We start from the raw sequence: 26,055 nt of genomic DNA, 5'->3' as shown, positions 1-26,055 counted from the left end.
ACTGGAGTAGAGATTGAGAAGGGTTCAAAAAGAGTTTCTGGACTGACACCGAAGTTTACTACTATAAATGGAGTTACAAAAGACAGTGTAGCCCCTGGATCTAACAATGCATAAACATCTAAGTGAAAAACTTGTAACGTACCTGTGACCACATCACGAGAATCCTCACGATCCTGGCGAGCCTGGAGAGCATATAACTTGTTTTGGCACTGATCTCCACGTGTGCCAAATGAAGCACCATGTTGAGTTGGGCGACCTGTTGGTGTTGTAGATTGAGTCCTATTGTTGTTACCTCATTGCCTCTGCCTGGAAAAATGGCAATCCCTCAACCTATGGCCAGACTGGCCAAACCCAAAGCACCATTTTTTCTTTGCAAGACACTCGCCTGGATTGTTCTTACCACACTTTGGACAAGTCGGATAGGTCCTACTACCTGAAGCACTCCTCTGAGCCTTATAGTCTAATGCCCTACCCTTATGATCCCGTCGAAACCTGGGGGATGGAGCACTAGCTGATAAAGGTGTTGGGGCTGCGCTGAAGATTTCTTCTGAAACTGTGAGTGATTTCCACCACCCCATTTTTGCTGAAAGTACTCATAGTTGCCTGTTCTAGCCTTTTTGTTGTCCTTATCCGTCAACTTGCTGAGCATTAGTCATGAGCCTAGAGATATTCATCTTCTCTAACAACATAGCATTCATGCACTCTGTTTTCACTAAGTCGGATACTCCATACAGAAACTTAATCATATGTGCCTTCGAATCAGCAACCATATGTGGAGCATACCTAGAGAGTTGGGTGAATAAGTCCGTACTCTTGGACTAACATTGTACCTTGCCTCAAATTCATGAATTCCTGAGACCTAGCCTCCCTCAACTCTCTCGGTAAGAACATATCCAGAAAAGCTCACGTAAAGCATTCCTAAGTCACAGGAGCTACATCTGTACCCCTATTTTCTTTCCACTGAGTGTACCAAATGTGAGCCACATCTTTAAGCTGGTAGGATGCCAACTCTATCTTATCATTACCAGTCACTTGCATCACTCCAAAGATTTTCTTAACCTTATCAGTGAAGATCTGTGGGTCATCATCAACCTGCGACCCTAGAAACTCTGGTGGATTCATTCGAATAAAATCTCAAACCCTGGCTGCTGTTGAACCATGATTAGCATTTGTAGGAACTGGGCCTGCTGATTGTTCTGGTTAGTTACACTCTGAGCCAAGAGCTGGTAGCATTCCGAAACTTTACATTCGAAACTTCATGGTCTGGGACTGGAGAAACTGTGTTAGCATTGCGGGCATTAGCATTCTTTGTGTAATCTCTACGATGAGGCATGATCTAAAACGCACAACGATGAGTTTGAAAGTAGATCATACCCACGCACGATAAGAATAGCAAGAAAGTGAAGTTTTTCCTAAAACACTTCATAGCCTCCCTCTCATTAGATGTGGTGCACTTCACGCCCATGAAAAGGACTCTACTTAGTGCGACTTTTAAGACATCTTAGGACTCTTGAACCTAATGCTCTGATACCAAGTTTCTCACACCCCGAGGCTACCCCCTTGACATAAACACGAGACCCAGGATCACGAGTGACCCAAAGCTAACCCTCAGTTGGCATATCATAAGCAGAACTGAATATATCTATGAAAGATAAACTAATGCGGAAGTTAAATCATGATATAACTAGTAGTGGGGAATACCAAAAATTGATCTGAATATATAAAATACTATGAGTTTAGTGATACTGAACAATCACTCAAGTACTAAAGATGAATCTAATACTATGTCTGAAAAAGCATCTAATTGACTAGAATTATTGGGACATGCCCCAGCTAACTCTAGCAAAACTGAAACTAAAAGAAAAGACTAAATATGAAACAGATGTCTTTGTCCTCGAAGTATGAGGACTCACTACTAAAGTTGTTGAACTGGAGATTGGGAACCGATCTATGCGTGATCTGGATGCTGAATACCTGAACCTACATCATGAAAGGATGTAGCGTAGAGTATGTGTCAGTAATTGGAATGTACTGAGTATGCAGGATAGGATAAAAGCTGAACAAAACATACTGAGCAATGATATAATCTGAACATGATTGAAATACTGAAACATACTGAAATAAACTGAACTGAATGCAATGACCAAGTACATGACATGTTGAGACTGAATACTGACATATAACTGAAAACCCGGTCAACTGCACTAAAGTCTAATTGTGGGAGCTACTAATAACCGATATAAAACCATGTGAGCTAAAACGTGAAGTCCGATGTATACGCTCCATCGGGAGGACCCAATATACCTTGCCAGGGGTATAAAGGCATGACTGGCGTGATCACTAAATTTGATGCTCACATAGGGGACTTATAAACCTATGGGGGCACGTAGTTCTGGGACTATACGGGTACGTTGAACCCTAGTCCACTCGGTGTTAAGTCTACTCCCAACTAGAAATCTATCTATATATAATAGGAGAAGAAAAAACGCCACATGTCATTACCACAAATTTTCAGAATTTTAAATTATAAATAATTAAGTATTATATTACTAATTAAATATTATATATTCAAAATTTAAAATAAAAATAGACGCATGTCATCAACATACACACATAATGACAAATGTCAGCATCTTAAAAAACAGATTTAATGTTTTTTTACAATTGATAAATAATTTTAAAATAGTTTTAAATTAAAGCAGTTATAACTTCTCAATTTTATCCTTAATTCTATCCACTACGTTATCTATCTGTCTCTTCTTTTCTCTTTACTTACTGTATGTTTTCAAATCTCAATATTGATAGTGAGGAAATAGCTTGAGCCTTGATTGTTCATACATAACTTTATGTAATTTATTTGTTCAATCTCTGTCCAAGCATCACAGGTATTTTCTATCTAATACAGACAAATAAAGAATTCATAATGTCTTTAGTGACTGTATCAATTTCATAATTTGTAGTAGTAACATAATCAAATCTAATACTTCTGAAAAAATTCTTCAATTTTGCATCAATGCTATATATAAAGCAGTGCTTAAAATTTCTTTTGCAGATTTTGACTATCTTTTATTGTAATATAAATTAATAACTAATTATCTCCTAAAATTTTGGTAATCTATTTCTTTTGCAATTTTTTGCTACTTTTTGATGATCTTTTAATGCAATAAATATTTGAATATATCACTCAAAATTTTAGTAATCGATTATATTTTCATTAATTTATTTGGTAAGTCATACTGACGCATAATTAATTCATAGTTTAAAGTGAATATATATATATATATATATATATATATAACTTTATATCTTTTTCTGCTTATGTCGTTGAATACAAAAGGTTAGATTTTCGTGTTTGGGGGATTCTTGGAGTAAAAGAGCAACTCCAAATCTACTTGAATTAATGACGAGATATGTATTTATATTTCATATATTTGAAATTTAGATAGTTTGTTCACTTTATTAATTTATTTCTTTAATTTTTGTGCATAATTTCAAACTTAGCACAAATAAAAAAGAGAATAAAGAGTAATACTGGATATGGAAAAAATGTCACATTTGTTAATTTATTAAAATTTATGAAGGTGAAAACTAAACAACTACAAGTCTACATGTGTATTTTTTTAATGTATAAGAAATAAAAATTTTAACAAAACATTCTTAATTTCCATTATATATTATAGCGATGGTAATTGTTGGGTAACTTTGATTTATTTTGGGCAATAGAAAGAGTATTAAATATTGACTTGACAAATTTGATATTCAAATGATACTAATTAAATATATGATGTGTGAATATGTCTTTGTATAAATCGTTTGCATGGGTGTACTATAATGTTTTATGATCTTGGTATGTAGGTGTTAAAGTCACGCATCAACTTTGACGTGATTATTGTGCAGACAAATAACTTTCGTATATAAGTCAAGTTTCACTTGCTTTTTCGTTTTCTCTAAAAATAAAATACCATAACAAAGAATAATTCAATTTTTATATTACTTAAAGCTTCAAATATTATATACTTTTCTTATTGTATAAGGTAGTATTTATATTTGAAGGAATGTCATTAGTGTTGTTAAGTAATACAATGATCGGAATAATCTAATGCCTTCATCAAAAAATTTAACTTCTTTAGCATTATCCATGAGAAAATACCACTTGCAATTTTGGATAATTGATGAAAGTGTTATTGTAAGTTTTTTTTTCTTTTGCATATCAATTACTTTTTAAGACTCAAATATATTGATATATCTAATAGGGTATGTATGATAGAAGCTTAAATTTTCAAATCTCATAAAAATAAATATTTGAGTTGAATACTTTTATTCAACAACGTTATCTACTTAGCACTCTCATTAAGCAAAAATATTAGTATTATAATGGTAATGATGAATTTAAAGAAAAGAAATGACACCGCAATTGATTATTCCCTCCCTATGATAACACTAATTATAAAAATATATTTCCGAAAATTTTGATATAATTATATGTTTTTTTGAAATATAATATAATTGATATATGATTTTATGAAAAATTGAAAAACAAACTTTAAAAATTTGAATAGCATGCCTATAATTTGATAGTCAAGTGATTAAAATTTCTTAGTTTTATGTTTACCATTATCATAATCGTAGATCTTTACATTTTATTTTCTTATCTAACCATTAAATTTTCTTATAATTTCCTTATTCATCATAAGATAATATTAAAAACATCTCTATTCGTACTTTGGTACAAATTTAAAATCATAATTTAGTATTAAGTAAGATATTAATACGTTAACATACAAAAATATAAAACTTATAAAATATCTTAGTGCAAAAAATGTTCAAAAGAATACAAATAATTTGCAAATGTTTTTACTTTGAATTCAAGTAAAAAAAAAAACAATAAAGAGTGTCAATAATAACAATAAACTTAAAATATTTAAAATATTATTAAAATTAAGTAATATTTTACAATGAAAATATATATATTTATTTGTATTATATAAATAGAAAATTAACGAAAAAGAATATTAAGGCAAGTGATAAGTTAATCAAAATTTAGTCGATAATGTTATGATATTAAGTAGTTAATAATAATATAGTAACAAACAAACGCAAAGTATATTGTACAAGATATATATCTATATATATATATAAATAAAAAAAATAATAATAATAATAATAGTAGTAGTGATAATAATAATAATTCTTTATATTATTCGCACAACGCGCGGGAATGTATACTAGTTTGTATAATATAACATCACTGAATTTTATTGGATAGCTCAATATTCTAACATGCTAACTGAGAATGCAACATTTAAGTACTGATAATGAAACATTCGAAATCTGGAGCATGTATATTTGTTTACCTGACCTAGCTAGTGTAATTCATGAACTAAACGAATCTACACAACTAGGGTTCTGAGTTTCATGCAAGGAACTAAGCAACAATGTCACGAAAACATGATAATATGGTTTAGAATACTATAACAGCTAAATAGAAGCAATTATCTAAAGTTCTAGAAACCCTAGGTCTAAACAATGCATAGGGAATCAAGAATCTGACTGAATTCTAGGGACCTAGTGGATGAAAGGAACCCACTAGTGAAATCCCACATACCTGGTGGTGAAATTCATGCTGAAATCTTTCGATTTCGGGGATGGAACTGATGGAAACTTGTTGCGTATTCTTGAGAGGCTGCTCGGCTTTCCCTCTGTTTTGCTCTAAGATCGATGAATTTCAATGAATGGATCAACTAGGGTAGGTTCTGATTAAGCTACTATGCTTAAACTGATCAAAACTACGTAGTTTAGGGGTTAAATGGCATAGTTTAGGTGTCCAACGCATAGGGCAAAAGACCAAACAACCCCTAACTTAAAATCTGTCGAAGCCAACCACGGCCTCAGTGACGGTCCGTCACAAGGACCACGACCCGTTGGCTGGATCGTGGTCTGCTTGTAGTGGCTACTAATTTATGGGTGGTCCAACCATGAGCCCTACCACGACCCATGTGAAGGACCACGGACCATGAAGGTCTCCGCGGTTCCTCACTTGAGCTGGAGTCTGGTGGCTCAGGACGGTGAATGCCACCACGGCCCGTAGAGGGCTCCGTGGTCTGATGCCTGGGCTTGGTGAGGTCTATCTATCCTCCACGAGCCTTCCCACGGCTTCTGAGGTGGTCCACGTCCCCTGAGGGGCTCTATGGTCCACCACTGATGGGAGGGTGTGAACCATGATTAGGGTAACAGACCGTGGTCTTGATCACGGCCCATGAACCCCTCCGTGGTTCACCNTAGGTACTGAGCTGGAGTCTGGTGGCTCAGGACGGTGAATGTCACCACGGCCCGTAGAGGGCTCCGTGGTCTGATGCCTGGGCTTGGTGAGGTCTGTCTATCCTCCATGAGCCTTCCCACGGCTTCTGAGGTGGTCCACGTCCCCTGAGGGGCTCTATGGTCCACCACTGATGGGAGGGTGTGAACCATGATTAGGGTAACAGACCGTGGTCTTGATCACGGCCCATGAACCCCTCCGTGGTTCACCTTTTTCTATTGTTTTCTGCTGCAAAGTCTAAGTCTAATTTATGAGGCGTTACACTTGCCCACCCAAATATTGAGAGTTCGGAAGTGAACTTGGGATCACTGTAGAAGAACGCAGAACTGTCGTTCAGTTTGTGGACTAGCATGTGGATTCACTTGAAGGTATCATATCACGCTTCAAGAGGTAAATCTTTAATTAAATTTCAAAAAGTTTATGTGTTTTAACATAAATTATGTGTTGTCTATTATTCATGTAAGTAGTATCATTTTGGTATGCTTCCGCCGTGCATATAGTTTTCCTAACATATTCAGCATAAATGAATCCATACACCAGCATAAAAATTTCAAAAGAACTGAATTTATACCATGCTAAACAATGATTATGTTTGTTCAGACATTTGCTGATTACTTTCCTTGTGGATATAACTCCATTCTAACATATAGAGTTACCTTCTAGAGATCCATAAACAAACAGATAACATGACTGAAATTCCCTAAAACTGGACAATTAAAAACAATATGGCAAACAAAACTGATGTATCACTTACCTACATTAATTAGGCACCAAAATGCATTCAATTTCCTTAAAAGGAAAAAAAAAGTGTCTTGAGACAATGAAACGCCAACTACTATATTCCTAACAATTCTAAAATGACAAACTAGAGTTTTTAGCTAACTAACAAGTCATACAAGTGATTTGCCTGAAAAATAAATGCTAAGGGAGAAGATGGGATCAAACAACTACTTATATGAATATGGAATTGAAAACCCAAGACATGAACAACCCATAAATTTGAACTTAAACAGCCTCCTTTTACTCAAAATAAACACATTAAAGTTAATGTCACAACTAAACTTAAACAAATATTATTACGATAAGGTATCCAAAAGTTGAGCACTTTAGCAGGAAGGGTCAATAAGAATAACAAAACAAGATTGAATCCTTTCTATTACAGTGGCTTACGATGCAAATTAGTAGCAGCAAACAATTTATCAGAATCTATAACATGTTCATCAAAGTAGCATTTAGAACCGGTCACGTTAGGACTCGATGCATATTCGGAAGTACGTGAATAATAGGAATATGAGCTAAGTCAACACAAGCATAACATCAGTTGCTGGGATACAAGAGAAACACAACCAGCATTCAAATCATCTAACATAAATAGCTGACAGTGTACATCTGGAACCAGGACGAAAGAAGTTCTGCCCGTGTTTCAATTCTCCTCTTAAATCAATACGAAAACTAACTTGGGATTGAAGCGTAGTGGTAGATCTGGCTGATTATGTACATCCATTTTCCTGCAGAGCAAACTATTGTAAGGTCTTGACAAAGCTATAAGCTTGCAACATGATTTGCCTGCTAGATATGTAAAATTGTACTACAGCAATAAATTGTTAATTCTTGTTTGCATACTCTGGCCTCAATTCAGAAGCTGCAAATCCTGAATAAGCAGAATGAGACTTTTGCGTTTGAACAAGAAGCTGGGTAAATGTCGGGGAACCCAACGTTTCAGTTTTAACAAAACAATGTTGGTATATTTAGAAAGTAAAATACACTGAGGCAACACAAAACGGGCACTGTTCTTACAAAAGAAACGATAGAGGAATAACAAGAACATAACTAGTCTTGGCTGCTTCCGTAATTATCACGTTTTTCATGTTGCCAACCATAGCCCTGTCCATCGTGGGTTGTATCACCAGAATACTGTCTGCCTCCTATCTGGAGTTGCGACATGTGATGAGGTATAGGTGGGGGTGGTGGGAGGGGCATAGGTTGTGGCATCAGTATACCCTTGCTATCTCTGGTGTCCATGGAGTTACTACTCTGTCCACCTTCCAATCCTCTGTTGGCCGAAGGCGGAGGTCGCAGGTTTGAGGGCATTACACTGGCATTCCTTCCATAGTCTCCTCGGAGAAATACTGCTCTTCCTTGAGGATCAGTAGCATTAACATAACCATCTGGGGAAGGTTGAACTGCAGTGGGCTCAAACGACCCAGCCGGCTGCCCCATATTCCATGGCCGAGGGTAATTTTCTGGAAAATTCATATTTCCTGCAGCACCAGTTGGAAAACCTAGCAAAGACCCTTGTTCTGATCCCCTTTCAGGAGTTGAGTCTGGCCTAGGCATCTCAAATGAAGCAGCACCATAAAATGGTTGAGCTCCATCAGTTGCGAACTGAGGATAACCAGATTGAGGAGCCAAACCAGGATTCGAATTCATAGGCACCGCAAAGCCATGAGGTTGCTGCATATGCATTGGAAATTCAGAAAAAGGGGAACTCCCCATAATCCCTTGCTGCTTGTCTGGAAAGTGACTTGGGTCTGGCCGGAATGAACCCTGCTGTACATCAAAACCTTGCTGAGGTAGCCGATTCTGCATGCCAAGCCTTTCAAAGCCTGGAGGAGGATTACTATCAGACTGTTGCTCTAGTGGATGATTTTGGGTTGAACCAGTGAAAGATGGCTTTTGTTGCATAAAAGGCCTAGGAGGATGTTGGTCTATAGATTGAGAATGATGAGCTTTGTCTTCACGATCATGTGCCTGGGAACCTGAACCAGGAGAAAACATGGGCCTAGATGGTGCTTGCACTGTAGATTCAGATGCTGCAGATTTCCTAGCACTAGCAGATTCTGAAATGTTTTCATCTTTCTCTGCACTAAGGAGATCACTGTGATTCTCATGAATATGAGATTCAAATTCAGTCTTCTTCAGAAAGGACTTGAGACAATGCGGAGCTGCGCAGACATAGACCCCTTCCAGCATTTTAATCGTTTGAATCTTCTGAATGCGTTCATCACAGCTGAATAAGAAAAATGTAGTTTGGATTCCATATCATTAGATCAGAGAAACAAGTATGGAACAGGTAAAGCCAAACTAACCAACCTAGCTTACTCATTAACAATTAAGTAGCAATATAGTTCAATAAGAATGTGTGAGAATTTTCCAGATGATGCTTACCATGACAATCATAAATGCTCTTGATGAGATTCCAAATTTCGAGTCAGAGTTAAAATCAACCATCTGCCACGACAAGGGCTGATGAAACTCTTCAAATGAGCAATATCTCTCTAACTTGGAAGAGAATTTCTAATAAAATGGTATTTCAAAAACTAGCCAAGCTGATATAGGATTAGACTAAAAAACTAAGATGTCAATCCTTTAGTCTACTCGACAAAAAAAAAAGGAAAATTCAGGCCTAAAAACAGAGATATGATACTGAAACATGACCTGACAAAATATCAATGTGAAATTCAGGTTTAAGTAGAACAGCCAAGATCTAAAATACACGCCTTATAGTACCCCATGCTGTTACCAGCAGCATATCCCTTATAAATCACTATATTGTTTGCAATCCTTTTGACTTGCCATCTTTAAATGTGAGGATGTCCAAAATAATATTTGATACATAGTTGATAATTTTATATCCTAAAGCAATGATAATATCACTCTTAAAAGTGGAGAAATAGGATATATGCTTACAGGTAGCAGAGAGAGTCGCTCCTGGCACAATCTAAGCAGAAGATATGTTCACATGGACTCTGCAAAAAGAAGATAGTAAAGATCATTTTGACTAGAAATGTAGTTGAGAGAAGTAAATATAAAGGTGATAGTGTGTTCCAACAGTTCATAACATTGATAATGTCATCCAACATAAGTCATACACCAGCTTTCAAAAGCATAACCCAGTTAGTGTATGACATACAGACATTTCGTAATAACAAGAAAAAGCTATGCCAGACTTGCCACATTACACACAAGATAATAGGAAAAGCATTAACCACTTAGTGTATGAAACGGGGACAAGTTATTCAATAAATGCATCATCTTTAAAACGAAAACAAGTTCTGGAATATGTGACATACATAAAACAATAGGAAATAGTTATTTTTGAAGGGGGTCATCTTTGGTGCCAGTTGAGTTCTGCAGATCACATAGAAGATATATGTAAAGGATTTAGGGGTTGTTTGGTAGAGTGTATTAAAAAATATAATGCTTGCATTAACCTTGTGTATTACTAGTACCTTGTTTGGTACTCTTTTTCAACTTATGTATAACTAATACACTCTATTGTGTATTAAGGTGTGTATTGCTAATACCATGGATTTCTAGGTATTAGCAATGCAATGGTTTTAATGCATGCATTAACTCAATTAAAGACCCAATTGCCCCTCAATACCTTTTTTTTTATATCTTTTCCACCATAATAGTGAGGGGTATCTTTGTAAATAATTTTTTAAATGCAATGCATTCTATTTTTAATGCATCAAACCAAACAATGCATAAAAATAATCTATGTATAGTTAATGCAAGCATAACTAATACATGCATTGCTAATGCAAGCATTACTAATACATTCTATTTAGCATTATTTTTATACACTCTACCAAACAACCCCTTAGCGATTTACAAGGAAATATTTTCTCAACCAAGTGACGGCATGAGGGAGATATCAAGTAGTGGTCATTCTAAGAATGCCCATAACAGTAACTGATATTAGTATAGTACCAAAAAAGTGGCCACTTGAGTCCCTTTTTTTGGTAAAAAGAAGATTGATTTCTCTCTAGTTTCTTTCTTCCATATCCCACTTTTCCTCTTTCGGTTTCCAGCTTAGAACTTTCTCATGGCTTTTTTTGACCTAATATTATTTGTCCAGTGATGGCTAATAAATTACACTGTCTGATGAGAAATCATTTGAATTTGTTGATATTAGTGAAGATTATGATAGATGGTTCATGCTTAGTGAACATGGCAGGAACTTCACAAGACATCACAAGTAAAAATAGATGAAACTGTCTCAGCTGTGCCATCTGGCACTACTCGCGTGGCTCCTCATGTGGGTGTTCCGAATTGGAAGGGAAGGGGCCAACTGCAGCTTTGGCTTTTGATTTGAACCAAAGCTTAGTTACTGCCAGGTTTTGGTATTTTGGGTTCATGTAATGAAAACTTTGGTTAAACCGAAGAACAATATCGAATATCGAAGTTTTATTTAAAATAACACCGAAACCGAATTAATTCGGTTTTGTCCGTATTTTCAATATGTATGCTCACCCCTAACTAGAACAGACTCAAATGTGGTATAAATTATGGAGTGGGGTAGAAAGATGAGGGGTAGGCACCAAAAAGCATTCTCAGGATGAAGCTTAAATATTAAGTTCAGGGGTTGAACAAGTTGAGCAAAAGAGAGATTCTCAAATCTTTGATTCGCAATATGCCATCAAGAAACGAAACTTGAGGTATGGATATCCAGTTTAATACATCACATTTGGGTTAATAGGTGGGTTTAATTGGGCAAAACTAACAGTGTGTGTTACCAAGGGAGGAATTATAGTAATAAGGGATAGTAGACAGTGGGACTGTATGGACAAAAACAGGGAAACTATTTTATGTCATGTACGCTTGAAATTTTGAATGAAGATTTCTGGAAGGTGTCGACCTCTAAAGAAAAAGAACGAGGTTGGAAACTGCCTAAAAAGTTCTTCACTTGTCGGCGTGTGATGTTGGTGCGTTTGCCGATGCTGACTACCGTTGGAGCATGACGGCGCGTGAGAGGTCATTTGCAGCTGGGACTTTCACAGATCAGGTCATCAGGAATCGATCTATCTAGTGGTCAGTTTATGAAAGGGGCTGGTATGAAAGGTATGCTATCGAAGTTAGATATAGATCTATGACATGCTTGCTTACCTAGGTTAGACTTGGAACTTCGTTAAGATTGTGTTGTTCAACCGAAGAACAGATAAACCAGACTTCTAATTCAACTTCATCATAATCCACTGTATCATATTCTTTAAGACTTACAATACTTTAGGTGGAGTGGCCCAAGACCATTATAAAGTACTCAAGAAACTTCTATATAACCTATGATACATAAGTATGTATTTTTTCTAACAGTAATCACATGATTAGGGAACGAATCAATTCTCTATAATAGATAGAAAAAATATTACTTAAAGGAGCCAAATAGAGATTATTTGAAAACATAAATAGAAAGAATTGAGAACACTTAATTTACATTTTTATACCTATATTTTCAGATATTTGAATTATTTTTAGCCGAATCGCCACATCCGTAACCATATCTGGATTTGTATCCTGAATCTAAAAATTATGATCATGAAGAATCAGATCTCTAGATCCGTACCCGTGTCAAACACCTGCAGTTGTGCCCGAGCAACATAGCCTTCATTACACTTATTCCTAAAGGGAAGGTACAATTGAACTCAGTCCTATCAAACCTATTAATGTGATTGATAGTGTATATAAGGTAGTTGCAAAACCCCTAGCAGAGATACTGAAAAGGTGATTGACAAACTAGTCCCAGGACACCAAAGTGCTTTCATTTAAGTCAGACAGATCATTGATGCAAACACTGATTGCAAATGAAGTGCTTCACTAGAAACAAAAGACAAACTCTTAGATTTCTATGCAAACTTGATGTGCAAAAGGGAATTGATCCTATTTGTTGACTGTGCGAAATAAAATGGGCTTTGGAGAAAGATGGGTTATATGGATTAGATTTTGCACCGCAGTCAAATACTCGGTGATTGTGAACGGGAGACCTGTGGGATTCTTCTCACCGAGAAAGGTCATAAGGCAAGCTCTCAACTTTTCTTTTCATTTTGGCTAAGGAGGGGCTCAGCATATTACTAAATAATCCAGAGAACTTCACCAGATCAAAGGATTTGAAGTTGGAATAAACCCTGGTGGAACTGTGGAGGTGTCATACCTACTTTATGCTGATGATGCTCTCATCTTTTGTGGCGCTGAGAGATCACATATTTTATATCCCAACCTTACCCCGTCTATATTTGAAGCTCTCACTGGATTACAGATTAATAGGCTCAAAAGCACATTATATAATGTCGATGATGTTCCAAAATTAGTGGAACTGGCAGGAATTCTCTGTTGCAACACTGGTCATTTACCAACAACTTACCTGGGGATGCCCCATTAGGGACCAAATTCAAATATGTAGAGACATAAAATAGATTCATTGAGAAGTTAGAGGAAAAAATGGTTACTTGACAACTGCGATACTTATTAATGGGAGGAACACTCGCTATGATATTAGTATTCCTACTCATCTGATGTCACTCATTCAAATACCAAAAATGGGGGGTGCAATAATTTGGCATAATCAGGAGATCATTCTTTTGGGAAAGCAACAGTAAGGGGCACAAATTTCAGTTAATAAAATGGGTAACTGCCAAGATGCCAAAACAGGTAGGACGCTTGGGGATCAAATATCTGACAACTCACAACAAATGCATGTTCATGAAGTGGCTATGCAGATATAGACAAAGTGATGATGCTCTTCAGAAGCAAGTAGTCGGAGCAAAACATGGCTCACAAAATAACTGCTGTAAATTATCTAGGGCTTCTCATGGTATTGGATTATGGAAGTACCATCAGGAACTTATGGGATGATTTCTCTTAGAATAATCACATAAAAGATGGTTTCAGGAAAATCATATCAAAATTTGGAAAGATCCATGGCTCTCCCTAAATCACCTCTGATGCTAGATTTCCCAAATTTATTTCAAATTGCCTCAAATGTTGATTCCTCCATTGCACAGAACAGACATAATGCCCTATGGGATCTACAGATTAGAAGGAACTAAAGGAACTGTTAATTTTATTACAAATAGTGCAGTCCTCACCTCCCCGAACCACACAAATGATGGTATAAGTTGGGGCAACACAAAAGGGGGGTATTCACAGTGAAGGTAGGCTACAAATCTTCACTAACTCAGATTGGGAATGTTGGTCAATGGCTTTGGAAGCTAATACAGGATTTTTTTTATTTTTTTTTTTTTGGTAAGGTTCATGTGGAATATGTTTAAAACTACCCCCAAACTCAAATTTTTTCCTTGGGCAGCAATCTATGAAGCCTACCACAGTATAGTGTTAGCCGGATAAAAATTCAGATAGCAAATAGATTTTGCATGTACCATCAATGTCTGGTCACCAACAAACATGAAACACCTCTTCCTACTCTGCCAAGTAGCGGCTGACATTTGGAATATTTTCCTCTAATTTTGGATTTTCTTGAGTTACGACATACAATAGTATGCCTATGAGAGCCGGAGATTTTGGAAAGTTGATGAACAAAAACATAGAAAGATCTGGCAGATTATACCAACCAGTATATTTTGGTGTATATGGTCAAAAAGGAATTGACAGTGTTTCAATTCCCCTGCACTCTGTAAAAGCTAGGTGTATTTTAAACTTATTCCGTAAAAGCTAGGAGTACCTCTTAGATTTTGTCAGCTCCCTATCCTTCTAGTCTAAATCTCTCTGTTTTAATTTCCTAGTACTTTTGATTTCTGCATCCACCAGACGCCATTAATGAATTCTTGTTACTTCATGTATTAAAAAAAAAGTAGTACTAAGTAGCAGCAGCCAGAAGGTAGCCTAGTCCTGACCTCTTATTAGTTGGTGGAAACAATCAGTATTGAGAAGTAATAGTAGGATTATGAATATCATTCATTAAAGAATATGTTGCCTTTAGAACAATGGAGTAGGACCCTTCAAAAATGTCATTGGGTGTGTGTAGGATCGGGTGTGTGTAGTCTCTTTCAACAGTAGTGCATTTTTGGAGGATCCGATGCGGCTATGACAACATTTTTGGAGAGTCCAAGCAACTTAGGGAAAAAAGGTTAAAACACTGAACATTCTATAATCACCAGAGGTCCATAAATAGCAATTAGGAAGTCCAACAGACACAAAAATTAGGGCAAAAGTTAAAGGGTTGAAGATTGTATTGTATACTGACCAGATGTCCATAAACAGCAATTGGAAAGTCGCAGCAGATACAAATATGTACTCGTTTACCAGGCGGGCGCAGGGACCTCCGGCCAACAGTTTTGAGCAGAGATGCAGGATTTACTGAACCAAGGCTCTTGGCTACAGGAAGATCAGCTAAAACAAGATGATCAGGACAAACAACTTTAACAGTTTCAGGGGGCAACCTCTGAACAACTCCACCACTCTCATTTGCTCGCTTGTTAAGCAGGATCCGAAGCATCTTTACCGATTAACTCTGTTTCTCTACCCTACTTCAGGCGGCTCTAGGGTTAAGCCCCCAAATAATATGAACTACTAGCTATTTATATAAATTATTACTCCCTCCGTCCCAAATTATGTGACTTACTTTTCTTTTTAGTCAGTCCCAAAAAGAATGACACATTTCTATATTAAGTAACAATTTAACTATACAATGTCTATTTTACCCTTAATTAAATGACTTACAGCCACGCAAATTTCTGTCATTCATTTTGGAACACAAGTTTTAAAAGTCTTCATTTCTTTCTTAAACTCTCAGTCGAGTCAAACTATCTCACATAAAATGGGACGGAGGGAGTAGTAATTAGTAATAAAATTAATATAATCTTTTTTTCATGTTTCTCGCGATTTTCTAATTTCAACTTAGATTCTTTAACTAAGCATTTTTTTTGTCACATTTGGTAATTGAATAATACACTTAAATGTTTTTAATGTTTTCGTCATTGTTGTATTTTTTAAAAAAAAAAAACTTCTGGGCCGCTCAGGTTTATTTTATTAATTGATGAAATGAAAAATAACTTGTCCAATCGGCCAAAGTTGGCTGACCCAAAAACAACCAAATGAAAATAGAAAGCAAATCTATATCTATCTATCTATTTATCTATATTATAAAAGCATGTATGTTCCATGTTAAATGTTGAATAGTTTATGAGATTAAATAGATACTTTTTAAAAAAATGCTCTCAGACACGATTTTCGAGGTTAGCCAACTTTCAACATAAAGTTGTACTTTTATCACACATTTGGGGGCTTTTCCGGCAACTTTGGCCGGAATCTTATCAATGGGGGAAAACACCATCTTTTATAACGCAGGTTTCAAGTCTTATGAAATCACCAGATGTAAAGAAGGAGCAGAAACATGGTACGAGTGGACTGAACGTAGCAGGAATTTAGTGAGAAGAGCGAAGATTAGCATTAAAGTCCTGAGATGGCTGATTTCAGTATTTATTGAGGCGTCGAAGGTCAAAGGGGACTCGGTCAAAAGATGGAAAGTAAAGGACTTGTACTCGGATTTCTTTTGCACCCTTAAATACAACGAAAAGGGCAGATATATCAGTTTTATTGCTATTCAAGGACAAAACAAAGCAGTCATCATTACACCGGAATCATCTTACAACACGGGTTGGGGAAACATCGCTCATAAAATAGCAAAATTCACCTACGAGCCTACAACAGAGCAGAAAACACAATTTAACAAAGGGAAGGCACTGGGAGTATCCTTCAAGGACGCATTAAGGAACAATAGGTGGACGACAGAATCCACGAAGAAGGCGCACATACTGGTGGAAGGTGACCATCTAAAGGTGGTGAACGTAACACCGACATCGGAGACAGATCTCCTCAAGAGATGCATTGTCGGTAAATTCCAGACCACAACTCGAGATTTACCAACCCTTAATGACGTAAGAAGGTGGGCTTGCAACACTTGGAAGTCAGCCATAGGAGTCAGCGTCTTCGCTATAAACGACGGGCACTTCCTTTTCGAGCTACCCACAAAAGTTGCTGCAGAGCATGTCATGGCAGGAACATGGGTCTGGAAGAAGATGCCTCTGAACCTAGAGTGGTGGAGCCCAATCACAGGTTGCTGGCCGGAAGCTATAGCAAGAGACTGGGTGTGGATAAGAGTGCTGGGTTTACCCCTAAACCTATGGTCCCATAAAGTCTTCAAGCTTATCGGAGACCAGTGTGGGGGTTTCATCGAAGCAGAGGAAGAAACGACCCTCAAAAATCACTTGCACTGGGCACGCATCAAGGTGAAGGGTGATGGGAAGATGGTCCCGAAGGAGATTGAAATCACCAGTGAGGGTTTTGTGTATACAGTGCCGATCTGGTGTGAAGCACCGGTGACTTTCCGAAAGGAGGCGACGAGGAGAGAGGAACAACATTATGGACCGATGGGCAACAAGGGTTTCTTTCCCCCTTTAATGTTAAAATCTGTGGAAGAGTCAGATCACCACGTGGGTACATCAACAGCTGGCAAAAATTTGAATTGGAGAGCACGTGACTCTACACGTGAGGCAAACAGTAAAGGCATAGGGCCTTTATTAGCGGTAGCAGGCCAGCTTGAGAGAAAAGAAAATTTGGGCCCAAATTTTTTAGGCCCAAAAAGGCAACAGCAGAAGAATAATGCAGCCCAAAGTCTTGACATAGTTAACATTGAGATACAAGCAAACCTATCTCGTATAACAACAAATAACAGATTTGAGAAACTGGGAAATCAAGACACGGGAGCTTCAAACAAGTCCAGCGGAGATCAGGAGGGAAGAAAAGCAACGGATAAAGATGCAGCTCAAATAAAAAAGAAGCCTAGAGACAGTGAAAGGCTTTCTGAGCCTTTGCGTGATGAAATAGAAGCAAATTGCAGAATTCTAATGGAACAGGGTAGAGAAGGTGTCCTAATTCCTTTTGAATTGGGAGACGAGGGAAACAATCTCGAGTTTGTCGCAGACCTGAGTGATGATGACGATATGCTCATTATCCAAACAGAGGAAAGAACAGATCAGGAGATACAAACAGTGAGCGACATGCAATTGGAGCAGAAGGCAAACGGGGAAGGCACAATTGAAGATATCTTACCACTGAACTCTAATGAGCATGGAACTGATACATCAGCAGAGAATGAAATTTCTTCATGGGTCCAGGAAAACATAATCAGACTCAGTAAAGAATTTGGGGTACACTTCATTGGATGCGAAGAGGTGGCTTTGAACCTCTTTATGGCAATCGACAGTAAAAGACAAACTATTAAAAAGGCAGAGGGAGCAATAGTTCCTATTACTCCAGTGGGAAAGGTCCCAAAGGAACTCAAGAATTTGGAACCAAAGAGTAATTTTGTGAGTTATGGTACAAGGAGTAGGGGGGGATGCTTTATAGATGATCTTAATGAAGGTTATGATAGTCTCATGGAATGTAAGGGGCCTCAATGATCCAAGTAAGAGGCTGCAACTCAAAAACTTGATAAATACATGGAGGGCAGATGTGTATTGTTTCCAGGAGTCAAAAATCAGTGGAGATATAAGTGGGATTGTAAAAGATTTGTGGGCAAATAGGAAGGTGAAATATGCACAACTAGAGGCACGGGGGACAAGAGGTGGTATCATTATCCTGTGGGATAGTAGTATCTGGGAGGGGGAAGTATGTGAAGTAGGGGCTTACAACATCACTTGTAAGTTCACAGGGAAAGCACAAGATTTGGGATGGCATTTGCCAGGTGTCTATGCCCCAAATAGTAGACAAGAAAGAGAAGAAGTATGGGGAGAGCTGGGGGCAGTGAGGGGTCTATTTAATGGACCTTGGGTGGTGGCTGGGGATTTTAATGTAGTGAGATTCCCTTCAGAGAAGAAAAATTGCAACAGACTCAACAAGGAGATGGAAGAATTTTCTGAATTTATAGAGGACATGGAACTGCAAGACTTACCTCTTGTAGGTGGCAGATTCACATGGAGGAAAGGGGATGGATATGACATCGCAGCAAGATTAGATAGATTCCTGATATCCGAGGAATGGGAAGTAACTTTTAGAAAGATCAAACAATCAATCTTACCTAAAGTAACTTCCGACCACAATCCATTGTTGTTGGAATGTGGTAATTGGGAGAGATCAACCTCAAATTTTAAGTTTGAGAACTGGTGGCTGCAAACTAAAGACTTTAAAGAAAGAGTTAAAGAATGGTGGAACTCCGAAATTTATGTGGGAAAACCAAATTATATTTTAGCTTGCAAGCTAAAGTTACTGAAAGTCAAGTTGAAAGAATGGAGTAAAACAGTACAGGGCAACCTAGGTATGCAAAAACAAAGCATCCTTAACCAGCTGGCTGAACTGGACCAGATACAAGATCAGAGAATCCTATTAGATGATGAGTCCTATTTAAGAGCAGTATTGACAGTGGAGTTTGAAGAAAATGCCAAGAGAGAGGAAGTGGCTTGGAGGCAAAGATCTAGGGCATTGTGGCTCAAAGAAGGGGACATGAATACCAAGTTCTTCCATAGAACTGCTAATTGTCACAAGAGGTATAACAACATTGATAAACTGATCATAAATGGGTCCAGTGTGACTGAACCAACTGAGATCAGAGATGAAGTTACAACCTTCTACCAAAAACTTTACAATGAGACAGAATTCTGGAGACCTCAGTTCAACCCCAGAGTTCAAGCCAGGATAGATGAAGAAGATAATGCAGCCCTGCAAGCCCAATTTGAAGAGCAGGAAATTAAAAACTGTGTGTTCTCATGTACAGGGGATAAGGCACCAGGCCCTGATGGTTTCACAATGGCCTTTTTCAAACAGTGTTGGGAAGAGATAAAACAAGAAGTGGTAGCTGCCATCCAGAATTTTCATGACCAGGGCTACTTTGAAAAAAGTTTCAATGCCACTTTCATAGCCCTGATCCCCAAGAAGTTTGGAGCATCTGAATTGAAAGATTTTAGGCCAATTAGCTTGATTGGGAGTATCTACAAAATCATATCAAAGATTTTAGCAGAGAGACTCAAGAAAGTTATGTCAAAACTAGTGGATGAACAACAAATGGCATTCATAAAGGGCAGGCAAATTATGGATGCAATATTGGTGGCTAATGAATGTGTGGACATGAGATACAGATCCAAAGCTCCAGGAATTCTATGCAAGCTAGACATAGAAAAAGCTTATGATCATTTGAATTGGGAACATATGTGGAGAACATTAAGGAGGATGGGGTTTGGCAACACATGGATAAAATGGATGAGGTTCTGCATAACTACAGTGAAGTTTTCAGTTTTGATAAATGGCTCTCCAACTGGTTTCTTCTCTTCTGAGAGAGGGTTGAGACAAGGAGACCCCCTGTCTCCTTTTCTTTTCATTTTGGCCATGGAAGGTTTAAGAGACATGCTGAAGAGTGCTCAGGTGAATAACAGAATCAGGGGTTTCATTGTGAATGAAGAAAACTCCCTGGGAGTGTCTATTTCCCATTTACAATATGTTGACGACACCTTGGTTTTTTGTGAAGCAGAGAAGGAACAACTAAAACACCTAAGGGTTATCTTCATCCTATTTGAAGCAGTTTCTGGACTTCATATAAATTGGGAAAAGAGTTTTATCTTTCCTATGAATGAAGTTCCAGAAATCAGTACTTTGGCAAACATTTTAGGTGGTAAGATAGGAGAGTTTCCCACCACCTATCTTGGAATGCCATTGGGAGCTAAGAGTAAGTCCATGAACATATGGAACTCTGTGGTGGAAAGGTGTGAAAAGAAGCTAGTTAACTGGAGAAGTCAATATTTATCTTTGGGTGGCAGAGTCACACTGATCAATAGTGTTCTTGATGCCATGCCAACTTACATGATGTCCCTTTTCCCCATTCATGGAAGATAATCAAAAAGTTGGATGCTATCAGGAGAAACTTTCTTTGGCAAGGAAATGGTGAAGGGGAGAAGAAGCACCATTTGGTTAAGTGGGAGGTTGTCATAACATCCAAAAAAGAGGGAGGTTTAGGAATTAAGAATCTGAAAGCACAAAACAAGAGCCTTCTGTTAAAATGGCTATAGAGACTGGCAGCAGATGAGCAGGGCCTATGGAAGAAAATCATCATTGCAAGACATGGTAGGGAAGGACCATGGACTACTCAGGCAATTAAAACTCCTTATGAAAGGGGACTATGGAGGACTATCAGAAATCAGTGGCCAAAAATGTGGGGTAATTCTGTGATCAAAGTGGGTAATGGCAGAAAGACCATGTTCTGGAATGATATATGGGTGGGGCAAACACCTCTGAGGCAACTGTTTCCAGACATTTACAATCTCAATCAACAGAAGCTAGCTACTATTTCAGAGATCACAAATGCACAAGGTTGGAATCTATCCTTCAGAAGACTCCTCAATGACTGGGAAGTGGAGAGAATGATCCAGTTCTACAATACCTTGGAACAAGCTAAGAGTCTCAATTTTGAGGAAGGCAAACTATTATGGAGTTTGGACAAAGGTGGCAAGTTCAGAGTGAAAGCAGCCTACAAGATGCTGAATATCTCAATAGAAACCAAGGAATGGTGGCCATGGAAGATGATCTGGAAAGGGAAGATACCTCATAAAGTGGCCTGTTTTACTTGGCTAGTTGCAAGTCAAGCAGTTCTGACCCAGGACAACCTTATGAAAAGGGGCAGGCAGTTATGCTCTAGATGTTTTTTTTGTGAAGCTGAAACAGAGACAGTAAATCATCTTTTTCTGCAGTGTAAAGTGACTGGAAAATTATGGCAATGGTTCATCAATCTGAGGGGTATTGGATGGGCCATGCCAAGGCATACTTCAGAAGTACTAGCATGCTGGAATAGAGATGGAAATCAGTCAGAACACAAGGAGAGATGGAAGATTGTCCCTTCTTGCATCTGGTGGACAATCTGGAAGGAGAGAAACCAGAGATGTTTTGAGAACAAGAACATTCCCTTCCAAAGTATAAAGATGAACTGTTTAGCAACTTTTTACTTTAGGTGTATACATTCTGTACCTAAGGATATAGGGAAAATTAACCTATTTCTAGACAGTTTAAAGGAATATAGGAGATAGATTTTGTTTTGGGCTGTCCTTTCATACTTTTGATGTAACTATGTAGGAGCACACTATTGGTGTACTCCTTTTGTTTATAATACCAGTTAACTTTCTCAAAAAAAAATGTTGAATGACGAAAATATACCTAAAATATAATCGACTTTTAAGTCCTTATATATTTATTAATTAAACAAGTTAGAGGTGGATGTAGTTGTAATTCCTTTTTGTTTACACCACGCATAAACTGTGTGTTAAATGGTTGAAATGTTTTTAGGGGATTACCGGAGAAGAGAGGTGTTCGTCCCTTTGTTCTTCTGTGCTGAAACTTGAAAATTGCAGCGAAGAAAAATCAATAAACCCCTTCGCAGTTATTTATGGACATGGGTCTTGATGTTTCACTGTCTTGATTTTGATATGCTCGATTTTAGGATTCATGTTAAACGGATTAGGCCTTTATATATACTACAACATAGAGGAATTTTCATAAATATTGGTACTTAAGTGCCTAATTACCAAACATAATGATTGTTTGACTAATTATCAAAAGTAGCATCAGTTTAGAAGTTTGTCGCATCACTGATACATCTTTCTGAAATTCATGTTGTATCACTGATGCATTTTCGCGTTGTATCACTGATACAACTTTCTTAAACTCATGTTGTATGAGTGACACGACAATTTTGTTGTATTTGTTCGCTCAATCTAGTTGGATTCACTATATCTATTCGCTCAACTTAATTGTATCAATAATATCTTCTTCTTTTTTTTTACTTTTTTTAAAATTGGAAAAGTTGTATCCTACAGTATTAAGGGCATGTTGTCCACCTTCAAAAATCTACAGCCCTAACCAAAATTACAAGCTCCCTATGAATAATTTGATCTACAACTTCTATACAGAGCTATTTACACCAAAAAATAGGATACTAAATAATTCCATTTTACTTTGCGAATGGAATTAGATCTACCTTCAAAACATCTCCAATTCTTTCCTTCCACGCTGACCACCATATGCATGATGGTATTAGCTTCCACCACTTCTTTTGAATGTTGCTAACCCCCCTTCTGATCCAGCAACTAGAAAGATCAGAAGTGTGTTCTAGCATAGTCCAACTGAAGCCTGTGATGTAGAGGAAAAGCTCCCAGATCTGTGTAGTGAATTTGTAGTGTAGGAATAGGTGTTTATTAGTTTGCCCTGTCAAATTGCATAGGAAACATCTAGGGACTAGTTGCATTCCTTTCTTCTGTAGGACTTCTTGAGTTAAGCAGGCTCTTTTGATGACTAACCAAGTGAAGCATTTCACTTTGGTGGGGATCAGTCCTCTCCAAATACTCTTCCAGTGATAATGGTAGCCTCCAAATCCAACTTCTATTCTTATCAACAATATATTAATTTTGTTGAATACATTATTTTAGGGCAAGTCCGCTGTCTCACATACAACATTCGTTTGGAGGTTTTAAACAAAGCACTCAATTTTGCTGGATACACTTTCTCAATTTAGTTGGATACACTGATATAAGTAAAAAAGAATTCCCAAGCGTGTTTCCTCTATAACAACAAACATTTCGATGCAACACTGATTACAATTTGGTAGTGTGTATAAGATAGCTGTAAAACACCTAGCAGAGATACTGAAAAAGGTGATTGACAAACTAGTCTCAGGACATCAAAGTGCTTTCATTCAAGTCAGAAAGATCATTGATGCAACACTGATTGCAAATGAAGTGCTTGACTAGAAACGAAAGACAAACTCTTGGACTTCTATGCAAACTTGACGTGTGAAAGGGATTTTGATAAAGTAAATTGATCCTATTTGTTGAGTGTGCAAAATACAATGGGCTTTGGAGAAAGATGGGTTATATGAATTAGATTTTGCATTACCACAGTCAAATACTCGGTGATTGTGAATGGGAGACGTGGGATTCTTCTCACATCAGGAATTTATGGGATGATTTCTCTTAGAATATCACATACAAGATGGGTTTCAGGAAAATCATATCAAAATTTAAAAAGACCCATGGCTCTCTAGATCAAATTTATTTCAAATAGCCTCAATGTTGATTCCTCCACTGCACATAACAGGCATAATGTCGTATGGGATCTACAATTTAGAAGGAACTTAAGGAACTGTTGATTTTGTTACAAATACTGCAGTCCTTCACTTTATCTAACCACACAATGGTAGAATAAGTTGGGGCAACACAAAAGGAGTTATTCGTAGTGAAGGTAGGCTAAAATCTTCACTGCCTCAGATTGGGAATGTTGAGCAATGGCTTTGGAAGTTCATACGGGATAATTTTTTAGTTTTATTTTTATAAAGTTCACAAGGGATTATTATAAAATTACCCCAAACTCAATTTTTTTCCTTGGGCACCAATCTATGAAGCCTGCCACAGGATAACGTTAGCAGGAGGAACATTCAGATAGTGAACAGATGATATAGCCTACATGTACCATCAATGTCTAGAAACTAAACACCTCTTCCTACACTGCCCAGTAGTTGCAGACATTTGGAATATTTTCCTCTAATTTTGGAAGTTCTTGGGTTATGACATACAAAAGGATGCCTATGAGAGCCGGAGATTTTGGAAAGTTGATAAAAAAATACATCAGAAAGATATAGAGGATGATATCAACCAGTATATTTTGGAGCATATGTTTAAAAAGAAATAGATGGTGTATTAATTCGCATGCACTCGGTAAAATCTAGGTGTATTTTAAACTTATTCCGTTGGCATAACTTTACACCGGTAGGCTCCCAAGAGTACCTCTTAGATTTTGTCAGCTCCCTATCCTTTTAGTCTAAATCTCTCTGTTTTAATTTCCTAGATATATATATACTTCACATTTCTGCATCCACCAGACGCCATTAAAGAATTCTTCTTACTTCATCTTTAAAAGAAAGGAGTACTAAATAGCAGCAGCCACCAGGTAGCCTAGTCCTGATCTCTCATTATTAATAGTAGGAATATGAATATCATTGATTGAAAAATATGTTGCCTCTATAAACATAGGCAAAAGCTAGGTTGCTCGACTCTTCAAAAATGTCATCAGACATGTGTAGGATCCTTGCATTTTTGGAGAGTGAGCAACTTAGGGCAAAAGTAAACGTTTGAACTTTCTATACACACCAGATATTCACAAATACTAATAATTAGAAAATCAGAGGCGGACACAAAAATTAGGGCAAAATTTAAGGGTTGAAATTTGTATTAACTAGTGACCAAACGTCCATAAACAAGAATTAGAAAAATTAGGGAAAAAATTTAAGGGTTGAAGATTGTATTGTACACTCACCAGACGTCCATAAACAGCAATTGGAAAGTCACAGCAGACACAAAAATGTACTCGTTCAGCAAGCTGTCGACGGGACCTCCGGCCAAGAGTTTTGAGCATAGATGCAGGATTTACTGTACCAACGCTCTTGGCTACAGGAAGATCAGATAAAACAAGATGATCAGGGCAAGCAACTGTAACAGTTTCAGGAGGCAACCACTTAGCAACTCCACCACTCTCATTTGCTGGCTTGCTAAGACGGATCTGAAGCATCTTTTCCGATCAACTCTGTTTCTTCAGGCGACTCAAGGATTAAGCCCCAAATAATATATTTGTGTATCTATAGAACGAACTATACTATAGGCGAAGCATGAATGTTCCGTGCTAAATATTGAAGAACCAAAATATCCTAAATTATTAACCGACTTTTATGTTCTTAAATATTTACTTCCTCTATTTCATATCGAATTAAATTTTTGAGATGTTTCATATCCTTTAAAAAAAAGTAGATTAAGATATAAATTAAATATAATTTTTCATTTTTACCCTTATTAATTATTGTCAAATTTATTGACGTCATCATATTGAAAATCCAAATGAAAGGTAAAATTGGAAAAATATTTTAAAAGTAGTCTTGAAAATTGAACAATTAAGTTAATTTGGAAAATGGAAAATGC

General features: G+C 37.2%; 2 protein-coding genes across 2 annotated transcripts; both read right to left on the bottom strand.

The window, feature by feature from the left end:
• Positions 1–7,917: 7,917 nt before the first annotated feature.
• LOC125852160 (E3 ubiquitin-protein ligase HAKAI homolog) lies at positions 7,918–25,767 on the bottom strand. Its single transcript, XM_049531888.1, has 3 exons — positions 25,400–25,767; positions 10,007–10,065; positions 7,918–9,326 (listed from the first exon to the last, which is right to left on the bottom strand). Exons 1-3 carry the CDS (start codon positions 25,649–25,651, stop codon positions 8,147–8,149), a joined length of 1,491 nt encoding a protein of 496 aa, XP_049387845.1. The 5' UTR covers positions 25,652–25,767; the 3' UTR covers positions 7,918–8,146.
• On the bottom strand, positions 15,160–15,642 carry LOC125852168 (E3 ubiquitin-protein ligase HAKAI homolog). Its single transcript, XM_049531898.1, has one exon. It carries the CDS (start codon positions 15,549–15,551, stop codon positions 15,231–15,233), a length of 321 nt encoding a protein of 106 aa, XP_049387855.1. The 5' UTR covers positions 15,552–15,642; the 3' UTR covers positions 15,160–15,230.
• Positions 25,768–26,055: the final 288 nt, after the last annotated feature.

The sequence above is a fragment of the Solanum stenotomum genome, chromosome 1, assembly GCF_019186545.1.
Source record: "Solanum stenotomum isolate F172 chromosome 1, ASM1918654v1, whole genome shotgun sequence".
Classification (NCBI taxonomy): Eukaryota; Viridiplantae; Streptophyta; class Magnoliopsida; order Solanales; family Solanaceae; genus Solanum; species Solanum stenotomum.
Note: the sequence above shows the minus strand (reverse complement) of the source record. Positions and strands in the feature narration are given on the sequence as shown.